General features: G+C 42.7%; 1 protein-coding gene across 5 annotated transcripts in view; it reads right to left on the bottom strand.

Annotated features, from left to right (window-relative positions):
- Window positions 1-8662: 8662 nt before the first annotated feature.
- akap13 (A-kinase anchoring protein 13) overlaps window positions 8663-11986 on the bottom strand; it is an 86182-nt gene continuing 82858 nt past the window's right edge. For all 5 annotated transcript variants that reach the window (XM_080500652.1, XM_080500653.1, XM_080500654.1 and 2 more), the window contains 3 exons: window positions 10418-10597; window positions 10033-10327; window positions 8663-8843 (listed from right to left, as the gene is read on the bottom strand). In XM_080500652.1, coding sequence (XP_080356778.1) covers window positions 8791-8843; window positions 10033-10327; window positions 10418-10597 — 528 coding nt within the window. In that variant the 3' untranslated portion in view covers window positions 8663-8790. The remainder of the gene's footprint in view (window positions 8844-10032; window positions 10328-10417; window positions 10598-11986) is intronic.

Here is an 11986-nt window from a genome sequence, read left to right as displayed (position 1 = left end):
AGTCAGTTGGTAATAAGACCTTGGCAGAAGTTTCTGGAGAAGTCGTCACTTTTAGGGAATCGCTTTTGCATCTTTTGCAATATTTTGTTGAAGAGAAAGTGTTTGCCAACTGGTACGCCAGAGAGTGTGGAATTAGATGTTTTATTAAAATTAAGAATTCTTCCTGCGAGCCAGCGGGTTTCTTTTATTCAAATGAAAGAACATCCTTCCTCTCTGGGTGTGATCGCTATAATAAAATAAATGATCATCACTCTTATATGAACACACTTGCAGCATGTGAAAAGAAGAAGAAGGAAAGGTCTACATTGTACATTTTTTCTCCACCTATACAGAAATAAACCTTATTTTATTTTAAAACTTTGTTCTTTTTTTTTTTTTTACATGTTTTTAGTGGATTTTTTTCTAAATTTTTTTTTAATAAAAGCATTTTTTAAGCACATCAGTACCACCATCAGGTAGGAGCCTTAGTGAGTTCGATGAAGCCACATGGAATAGGAAATGTTGTTTAGGAACAAAAGCTATAGGTAACATCAAGACATTAACTTGCTCATCTTGACAACTTTTATGCTTTTTATGTTCATGTTCATCACTTCTGGTCAAACCAAGTGGAAAGAAGCTCAACTCATGACTCTCCATAGAGTTCCAGGTCTTCAGCCATCGCTTGACGTCTCAGCTGATTAAAGATGGAGCCTCGTGAAAAGTTCATTTTTGAAGATAAGATTTCATTTATCCAATCGGCTGCAAATTCAAAGTGACCAGACTCAGCAGGGCGGCTCGACAGAACACCAGGGTTCTTCGACCAGACTTTCTGCTCGTCCATCTCGTAATATTTGCCGTATTTTGGTCCAGGTGACCTTGAGAGCAAAGAGCTGCGTGGCTATCCTCACTTCACATGACAAAAGTTATACTTTTCCCACTTCGTCACTGCAAGAATTCATGTAAAGAGTGTGAGCAGCAGAGAAACCCTGAGTTATACGGTGCGTCCTTGTGTTCGGCTGGTTCCACGACCGTGTGGTCTTTGACTTTTACTGTGTGTGTGGGTGTGTGTGTGTGTGTGTGTGTGTGTGTGTGTGTGTGTGTGTGTGTGTGCGTGCGTGCGTGCGTGCGTGCGTGTGTACATTAAGGCAGGGTCACAGAGGAGTAATAGGATTGCTCGGCCCCCACTCCTTCTCTGGACACCCTGGCAAAGACAGGCCCCCTAAATCATCCTCACATCTCTGAGCAAGATGGAGGACGTGGCGTCGCCGCTCCCCGCCCTCCATCCCCACCGCAGCCAGAGCCGCTCTCCCCTCTTCTCCCCTCTTCTCCCCGCTTCTCCCCGCCGCGGTGCAGATACCGCTCGCGGCCGTCATTTCCCTCCGACCTCCTGGAGGACTGGAATAATATCTACTCAGCATTCTGTAAATATCCAGCGGGAGCCCGCAGTCCAGTTCGACGCAGCTGCGCCACATTCGGTGTTTATGGGCCGGGCTGCTGACGCTCCGCTTCTGCTCTTTGTTATCAAACTTTCCTTGTGGGGTCTCCTGAAGAGGAAGCCATGTGTAGAAGGAGGCTGCTCGGGCCGCTGTTATTCATTATTCACCTCCTGAACACTCTTACTTCAGTTCAGGGTCACGAAGAAGCCGGAGCCTCTCTCGCCTGCTGCTGCCTGACATCCCGTGTTGGTGGAAACCCGAAACGTCGGAACAATGAGGATTCATGCAAACGTACTTCTTATTCTGTTTGAGCTAGTGTAGAAGCCACTTTTTCCATTTTGCGGGACTCCATTGTGGGCCAGAGCATCATGAGTTGGGGGTTGAGGAAATCTTTTCAAATCCAGCACAGAATTTTTACTCACTTTTATTTATTTTGTTTTGCTTTTTCGTTTCAGAAAGGATTTGTGTTTACGGGAAAATGTTTTGAAAGTGATGGCTGTTTACCCGGAAGCGTAGAAATGCTGAAAACGATTTAGTTGGCATGTTGGGCTACGAGTTAGCGCTGTTGCACATGCCCAGTCGAGGCGGTTTTCCAAAGGTTGCGTTTTCCTCCATCGACACAGAAATGGAGTCGGAGCGTTTTGAGAATAATTCCACCTTGGAAGTCGTTTCGAACAACTTTTCCAGTTTCACTTGTGAACATCGTCCTGCAAACGGGCCCTAAAACAACTGAAACCCCAGTCGTTGTCATTTGGATTAGCTTTGGTCATTCAATTTAGATTCAAGCCTTTAATGTTTTGCTATTTGCTGTAAATGTTAACATGAAGTCTAAAAGACAATGTCAATCTTCACAATTATGAGCATATTTAGAAACACTAAGATGACACTTCATCCGTCCTGCTCATGAGCCTGAGCATTAATCACTGTTGTGATTTCACTGAACTCCAGCTTACTGAAGAAATGCCTTATTGACATTAAACTCAAATGTTCTTGACATGAAAGAAGAAGATAAAATCACATCCACAAATCCCTCTAATGTACAGGCTGCGTTAAAGAAACATCAACTCAGCTGTTGTGTTGCTGCTTCTCCTCGCCGTCATTTCATCACTAAAGTGTTTTCTTCATGAATCTCCAACATCCAGATGATGGAGCTTCTTCAAATTGAAATGGACAATTATTAAAACAGGAAACACAAGTGAGATAGTTTGAAGTAATTCAAGATTCACGCAAGTATGTTTCTGTGTATTTGTCGTAACTAACAATTTCTCTACTTTTTTTGTAAAAGCGGGCAATCCTAACCAAACACTAATTTCTAGTTAAGATGCATTTTACAAACCACTCAGCAGAAAATGTGGTGCAGAGTTTGTGTTGGAGACCAAAACACAGTTTGAATTGTTCACTATGAACTGGTCATATATTTTATAGTCAACAGAAATGAGATCAGCGTGTGATTGACTCTCAGACTTGAGTTAACTCAGGACAACAATTAGCTGGAGTGTGTGAGACACATCATCTCTGTGGCCGATAATAAATACATCTGATGAAACTCTCCGATTGTGCAGCTCTTTGTTGTTATTATTCACTGCAGCCGACTTTTATGCCTTTTAGATATGATGGAATTTAAAATTTAGGATATTTACAGACTTGTTTTTGCTTCTCGCCTCTGTGTTCCCGTCGCCATGACAACTGGAAGCGGCGGAGACTATCTGCTCTTCTACCGTCGCCTCTCACCGGCGGACCTGCAGGCCCCCGCAACAACGGGAGTAATCTAAAGCGAGATAAGGGGAAGTTCTGCACCATTCTGGTCCGACAAGCTGAATTTTTACTGCAGCTTATCAACGTCTGAACCTTATCAGAGTGTGTTTTGTCTCTGGAGCTTCTGTGTGGAGAGAAACATGTCAGGATGGGGAAATATTTAGAAAAAGATCCCACGGTGATGAACCTGGCGTGATGTACAAGATCCCACGGTTAAGAAAACACACACACACACACACACACGCACACACGGTTTGCAGGTTTCCAGAGGCGAGGCGCTGCAGTGTGGAGAGCAGTGAGAGATGAAAGCAGCTGGCTCTTTATTTATCAGGAGAAAGCAACACTGCCGTCGATCCATCAAGATCTTTGTCTTTGTCTTTCCTCCGGCGCTGCAGCTCTGCAGCTGATGGGAGCAGGAAATCAAAGCATTAACACAATTTACTGACAGCGCGTTAATTGCCTCTGAAACATCCCCCCCCCCCCACCCAAAAAAAGGGAAAAAAAGTGGATTAATGAGATAAATTGTTTCTTTTCATTGTGATGAAGAGTCTAAAACAAAACAGACAGGCAGGAAATGTTCGATGGTGGAAGTCGGGGTTGGAGGATGGTGACACTCTGGGGGCCTCCAGGGACCCCGTGTCCTCGCAACTGTGGAATCAGGTTTATTTTTTATTTTTTTGGAAAATAAATCATGATTGAAAAATAAGTAATTTATGTTTTGATTTAGAAACGCATACATTTTCAGAACTGAAGAAGAACTCCAATGGAGAAAAATAAATGTTTTATAGAAATGTTTAACAGATAGTAACTGAGGTGAGTTTTAATTTCCTCTCTTAGCAATAAATAGACCATTAAAAAAAAAGACTTAACCAGTGTGAGCAATTATTCCAGCGAACACACTCGAAGCGCACTGACTGTATTTACCTTATTTCTTTTAAGTTTCTTTTCAACTATATTTCTGAATTCTGTTTACTATTAAAATGTTTAAAATGTCACTTAACTTCACAAGACAGCTTGTAATGGCTGAAGTATTGGATAAAATATCTAATGGGGGGAAAGAAAGGCAAGAAAAGATTAGATGTATTATACTTTGTGGTCTGGATTATAATTAGCCTTGTCCAGTGGAAGAAAACTTTAAGCCATTAACTATTTTAACTAGTAACATATAAACAGCACTAATGCATTCTATTGCATCATATTCAAATACAAACAAAATTAATAACTGCAACAATTAAAAAACTATAATCTATAGGAAAATCTAAATTTGCACAGAAATTAACTTCAGTGACTTTTTCTTCCCAAAAATTCAACAAGAACATTATTGAAAAAGCAAAAATCCCAACAAACAAATAATAAAACCATTATAAGAAATGCAAGAAAAAGCCAATAGAGAATATCAATGAAAAATATGTAAAACAATATTTTGTTGATGGATAAACTTTCTTTCCACTCTTTTTTCAAATCTATATATCAATAAAGTCTGATTGCGTAAAGGATTAAGAATTTACTAAACACATATGACCCATTTGTTCAGAACCGTCAGTGTCAGTATTTATCGCGGCCACTAAGGGTGCATCGTGACAAGAAATACTGCGGTAACCCTCAAAGTTTATAAATCAAGTTACACCGGTGATTCTAACTATATGAAAAGGATTCATATTTAAATTAATTCAACAAGGAAGTTCACTTCCTGTCTTCACCTTCAATCTTAAATCAGTATTTATTTTCTTCCACTTTCCTGTTCAGCGACAATCGATTTCTATTTTAATGATCTTGCTTTTTGTCCAATCGCCTTCCAGCTCAAGTTGCTCTTCGGCCAATCGGCAAACGACTATCTTCACCAAAGACATTTAAAGTAAAGTGAAGAGGACAAACCAACGACGTAGGACGCAATAATGAGGGAGGAAGGCAAACGGAGTGACAGTGTGAAGTGAACCAGTTTCGTTCGAGACGACAACACTGCGGCACTTTGCAGAGTTTAAAACACTTAAGACGTGATCACTTTGCAGGCAGGATGACGAATGGAGGCGTCATGAGTGAAAATAGACAGAAAAGGCTTCCAGTGTGTTTAACGGCTTGTTTTTTTTTTTATTATGAGAGAAATATGCCTTTACATTGTTCGTCCCCCTGAGGGTGAGAATAAAACATAAATAAAACATTCTTACAAAATGCTCACAAATCAAACAATCCCATTTTTTTTTGTACATTTGATTTGTTTCATACATAAATTGTATTTACACATTTGCCCTTTTTTTTTGTTTTTGTTTTTGTACAGGGTGGAGAAACGAAACGGGTGTGTACCATCAGTGTAGTACGAACGTTTCCTTCGTTGAAAGCGGAGGTATCAAAGCTCTCCTCGCTCTCTCTCTCTCCCTCTCCTGAGAGGATGCTGGGTTCTACTCTAGTGCATTTTATCATTACGATTTAAGGCTACGCGGGGTTGGCCTGATGGACACACTCGTCTCTCGGACAGGCTTATCATCATCGGGGGAAAGGGAGTTCATTTCCCCGCCCGCCTCTCGCTGATTGTCCCCTTGCTGAGACGCTCCCGTGGTTCTGCCCGGTCGCTCCCTCCAACGTCTCTCTCTCTCTCCCTCGCTCTCTCGCTCCCTCTCTCTTAATATTAAAGCTGCTGCCGACTGCTTTCACTGAACAGCCAATTACAATCTCTGACAACTTATTTGTTTCTGCAGTCAATTACAAATGCCGTGGGGAAAATGTCAGCGAGTGTGAGAGCCCACGCTCATCACATTATCTCTGTACGGCAATGACCCGCTGAGAAAAATATGTCAATTTCTCCCGGCGCGGAGGAACACAGAAAAAAATAAATAGTTTTCGACTTTCTAGTGGTTGTTGTTGCTATTGAAGTGAGGGAGGGGTTTTTATCTAGTCATAGGTGCAGCGCTCCCTAGTGGTCAAAACACACCTAAAGCGTCAGAGGAAAGCCGGGGAAGGTAGAAGAAGAAGTAGAAGAAGAAGAAAAGGCCCATTCCTCTGTTTCTTTGACAGGATTACACCAAAGCCATAAACAAAAGACGTGAAGCAACTAATTGGCAGCTCCTCGTAAGCCTCTTACAAGACACACTATAATAAACCAGCCCGGACACCAAAGTTAAATCCTCGACTCAGACGGAGAGTTAACAGACGAGCACTCCAGGCGGCGGCGGTGTCGCTCTCCTCCGTCCTACCTGTCCAGCAGGTAGCAGCGTGGCCTCGGGGGCTGGAACAGTTAAGACAGGCCACCTCGGAAACACACACGCAAAAAAAACCCCAAACTAAAATAATCCCAACAGCCCTTTTTTTTTTTTTTTTTTTTTTTTTACTTTGAACACGAAGGAGGCATCTTTTTACTCACTCTAACTCATTAACTTTCTTTGGATCGATTAAACAAACTTCATCAAACACAAAGATCTGATGGGAAAGAAAACACAAAAAAATAACAACATTTAGGACCAAAAGTGCTTAACAACACTGACGAGTGTTGATGAAATGATCAGAAGCTCTTCAGGCGAGCTCGTTCAGTCATTTAAAACAGGGACATGTTTTTTTTTTTGTTGTTTTTTTTTTTTTTCAAACTAACTTCCTTTGCTCTCATTTTCTCTGCTTCGCCCCCAAAATTACCAGCATCCACGTCCTGAAACCATCCGTCCATAACCGGAACCGAGCGAACGTCCGACTCTTCAAACCATTAGTATGCCACCTGCAGCGCTGCGTGCAATTAAAAAAAAACAAAAAACACTCTGCTCGTCTACGCTGGGAAGAAAAATGAAGGCGGCATAAAAGCCCATTGACGGGCAGATAAAGCCGGGATCAAGCAAACACCCATCCAAGCCTCTAAAAACACACTAAAGGACATGAATCGAGCCATGAGACAGAGGGACAGATATGTCCCGCCTCCTTTCATCACTGCTCAGTCTGACAACAACAAAAAGAAGAAGAAAAAAAACTAGAGTTTCAGTCCAGAAATGGAGAAGAAGACGTCTTTAACTCCAACAAATCAATAAAAGCTCATCAGGCGGCGTCGACGGACGTCCAGTCGTCACACCAGTCCACTTATCAAGTGCCAGCTCCGGCTCGCTTACCAAAAATAAAGGACGCCATTGCGTCGCCTCCTCAAACTGTTGCTTCGGGATCATTGAGGGAAAATCCTCAAATGGATGAGAGAAATAATGCAGCACTAGAATATTTGTGAATATTAACGGTTGTTTGACGTTTCATCTTCCCTGAACGGCGCCTTTCAAAACAGTCCAACACAAATGTTAAAGAAATGGATTAGTTTGCAGAGCCGTCAGATTTTATGAAAGCTATTGAGTCCGATGAGCGGGAGCAGAATTTTAAAGATCTTGACGTCTTCAGAAAGCTTTTAGAAATGTTGGTGCGGAAGAACGTGCACTAATTTGACCTGCAGAGAGGGGAATACGTTTGAGTTGTAGTTTTCGTATCGTACTGCAGAGGCCCTGAATGTACATCATGAACACCATCGTGTCTCCAGAAGCTTCACTTCTCTGCTTTTTTTTTTGGTTTTTTAACAGCCTCATGTTTGTAGTTTTCTGTTGTGAAGTTTAAGTTCAATCACTCTGTTACTCTTTTGTAAACTAATTTGACATTTTCTGCTTCTCCTCCATGCAGGTCAAACTTCTTCCTGATGCATGAAAAATGGGGTGAAAAATAAATTGTGAAAAGTGCGAAGGTGCACGACTGCAACATCTTCTTTCTTTCACCGTTTCCATGCAGGTCAAACTCTTGCAATGTCTTTCTGATTGTGACTTCTTGCACTCGACGGTTACAAAAAGTTACTTTCAGATTCTGACGAAAAAACGACTTTTACTTGGGCATCAAACAACTGCAGATATTTAACATGTTAACGTTTGACCCTTATTCTTTCTATGGGACTTTTCTGATGAAATGAATTCTCCCAAGTTGCCGACGTCGGCGTTCCGTTTCTTTAACGCGTCGTGTTTCAGTCAGAGCGGGTCCTGATGTGACCGTGTGGTGGTCGGTGCAGAGGAGTCCCTCAGGGTCCCTTTTCACTTCTTCAAGGCTATTCTGCATGTGAACGTGAGCGCCTGCAGCTGGTGGTGGTGGTGGTGGGGGGGGGGGGGGGGGCGGTGGGGGGCATCCCATACAATGTGGTCGGAGCGGAGCAGCGAGGCTCCACTCACAGACTTGGTGGAGCTTGAGAGGCAATTCTGTGTGAAAACGCTTTCAGTGTGACACCGAGCTGTCGGATTCTTCACAATGAAGAATATCTTTGGGAGGAGAAAGACGTGAGGTGTCTTTTTGTACTTTTCTTTTTTTTTGTGGCGGGGGGGGGGGGGGACTGAGAACACCCTGAAGTGCAGAGCTAATCCACGGCGACACACGCACGGATGGATGCACCGGCTAACGGCTTCCCGCAAAACTAAAAGCAGTGCCTCTCGACTCCAAAACACAAGAAAATAAGAGTTTTCAGTCTCTTCTTGCTTGTTGTAAAATGGAAAAAAAAAAAAAGGAAGTGAAGGCCTTTTTCACAGTGCCTCACAGCCCGGTGGCACGTTGCAGGATCGCAGCATATTCCTCTGGGATGACGGGTTCATCATGAGGAAGAGGAGGAAGAGGAGGAGGAGGAGAGCCACCTCCCTCAGCAGAAGAAGATCTCTCCATCCATAGGAGGCTCTGGGAGGTGTTGGGAGTCTGAAAGGAGGAGGAGGAGAGAGTTAGTTCTCTGGAGAGGCTTTACTGAGCTGCACGTCTCCCTCAGCCATTAGTCTCGTCGGCGAGCGTTTTAATGCACATCGCGTCTCTTTGTCCTTTCGTGTGTCTCTGCTGGTCAACTGCTCTCGGGTCCCTGGTGCATCGGCTGTGTTCAACGTGAAGCTCTTCTCTCTTCCACTACAATGTGGAAGGCCTGCGTGTTTATGACACACTAGAACAAACCAACCAAGCCTAACTTTCCTCATTGTATTTGTTTTTATGCAAAAAAATTTTTTTAATGTAAATGACTGAGATCTCTATTGTTTTAGAGGGGGAGGGGGATTTATCTTGTTCTTCAAGTAGTTTGAGTCTCAAATAATCTATGACTGATAAAACAGTCCCACAATAACCTTTAAATTTGAACTTCAAAGTTTTTCTGTGTGCTGACGTTGAAAATTTTCAATGAAAATGACTATATTTTCATAAAACCAAACAATTATGACCAAACCTGCTTTCAATATCAACATGAGGCCAATTTCAATGATACCATCCAGTGAAATGTCTCTGTGTTATGTCCACTACTCAGATTGGAGCCTCTTGTTTGACGCTCCGGCATTAAAAAGATATCTGATTAGAGTTGGACCAAAGTAATACAACCGCCATAAAATACCATTAAGTACTCACATTAAGGTAAAATGTAAATATTGCAGTATTTGAATAATGATACGACAAATATAAATGATGTTAATGTATTTGTGGTTTGATCATTATTTTAACACTGCTCTTTCATTTGTCCATTATTTATACCACTTAATCACCATTATTTACTTGTCTTGTGGAAACAGAATTTATATATTCCATGTTATATATATTTAATATTTCATGACCTCCGAACACATTTGCTGGCCTGACGCAGGAGGAAAGTTTTCTCTCAGGGTTTCTCCTGCTGCCGCAGCAGAGATGCATTAGCTGGTGTTTGTCAATACTCGCAACTCAGATAAACATCACATCCTATTTTTAAACCCGTTCATGGGAAAACAAAAAAATCTCAAAAGGTTTTATCGACTGAACCTGGACTGCATCTCTGAAATAAAATAAGTAAAAAAAAAAAAAAAAAAAACTCAAGTGGAAACTGCAAACTGCCTGACAGACGGTGAATAATTGAGCGTCTCAGTTCATCGTTCTCTACCTGCCGTCTGTGCGTTTCCCCCCTTGCTCTTCTTCTTCTTCTTCTCCTTCCCCTCTTTGCTCTTGTTCTTGGCCAGCTGCAGGAGGCCCCTGGAGAGCTGGTTGTTGGCCTCGCTGCCCTTGAGGCTGCTGGAGGACGAGGTAAAGGGGTTGAGGCCCTTCTTCCCTTTGGTCTTGGACTGCTGGGGCTGCAGCCTCGGCAGCGAGGAGGACGAGGAGGGGCAGAGCTCCAGCGGGTCCAGCTCCAGCGAGCTGCCGGGGAAGTGGGACTCTTCGGACGTGGTGGAGGGAGTCCTCTGGAGGGAAAGAGAAACAGGAACGCTCGTGGGTCAGAGTGTGCTTTCATGTGGAGTAACGGCGAGCGCGTTTCACGGTGGACGAATCACCTCGGACACGCGGATCTCCTCCATCCTGTCGAGCTGCCGCTGCACGGTCTCCCGGTCCCTCTCCAGCTTCCTCTGGGCGTCTCGCAGCCTCTCCAGGTCTCGCTGGTACTCCTCCTTCCGGCTCTGCAGCTCCTGCTTCTCCTCCTCCAGGTCCTTGTGCTGCTTCCGGACGTCCTCCTCCTGTTGGGAGGCGCAGCCATTGATTTATCGCGGCGATGCACTCGGGAGACGCGAGACGGTCTGTGCGCGGGTCTACGGGCTGCGAGCGGCTAATAGCTACCTGATTGATTCTTGTAACTCACTCAAGGTCAATGTGAGTCCTGCTCCCACACATCCACCTCACCACCGAGCCCCTTTTAAGAAATACATCACTTCTCCCTGAAGGAACGTTCCTCCAGGTTCACTACATGTGAAATCTACACAGCGGCGCATAGTTGCTCCATTTCTCACATAAAGAAGGTCAAAACATCCGAGTTGCAGAATAATAAACCTGCGTTTTCCGTCAAAGCTCAGGCTTTACAGAGTCCAGTCATTAATCCGCAACTGTTCATAAGATACTTGATCACTTTGTGACTCTCAGAAAGGATCTGTTCACACTCACACTCACACATCAAACTGTGCAAAGTAGCTTTCTATATTTCTATAGAAACAGAATCATGAAAAGAAATGAGAAGAATGATTTTCTCAAGTGCTTGAATTTGACAAAGTCTGCAGAGGTTTGCTATGCTTGTTTTATTCTATTGCCTCTATCTTTTATATATTTTTATCATATTAATTCAGTATAGGACTGACTGACAATCAATAAGAAGAGCGAAGGTTTCTATCACTGTCAGTCATTTTTTTAAATATCTTATTGAATAAAACTGTATTCAAGATACTAATGTTATATTTTGTGCATTTACTAATCAATCTGCTCCCACAACTGGTTGGATTGTTGTTATCAGGCATGAAGAGTTGAAAATAAATCAAAATTGATCATTTTTAAGTACTTGACTGGGTTCAGGCAGATTATGACTTCTCTTTTGAAAATGTTGATATCTGGTAAACCGAAGGAGAAACGGATTGGAACATTTTGGCATTATTTGATGCATGTTAATAATTCCTCAAACTATGAAAGAAATGTAGAAATTCCAGCGAGAAATAGCTGGTTTTAATTCATCAATGACATCAAGGAATAAGCCTAAAGATCTTCCTGCTCACTCAGTCCAGATCGATGTGGGTAAAGCAGTTAGAGCAAGTTGTGTTCTAAACTATCCAGGGTTCATTTCAAATTTATGAACAGCAGCAGTTCAACACATTCTTCATTTACTTCAGGCTGGAAAAGAAAACTACCGTCTGCGGTGGCACAGGGGGGTGGGGAGGGGGGGCTCACCCCTCTGTAATCTAACTTGACCACCCTTTATGCTCCCCAAAGTCATTAGTGGAGAGAGAGAAGGCAATTATTAAATAAAGTGACCACCCCACATAATTTAAACAGTTAATAAAACTGAGACTCTAATTTAATTAAAGTTGACTTATTGAGTCCTTTCTTTTTATTAAAAAAAACCAACAAAAAAAACCCCTGAAATA

The sequence above is a fragment of the Blennius ocellaris genome (genome assembly GCF_963422515.1).
Source record: "Blennius ocellaris genome assembly, chromosome: 1".
NCBI classification, from domain to species: Eukaryota; Metazoa; Chordata; class Actinopteri; order Blenniiformes; family Blenniidae; genus Blennius; species Blennius ocellaris.
This window is presented reverse-complemented; position numbering and strand designations above follow the sequence as displayed.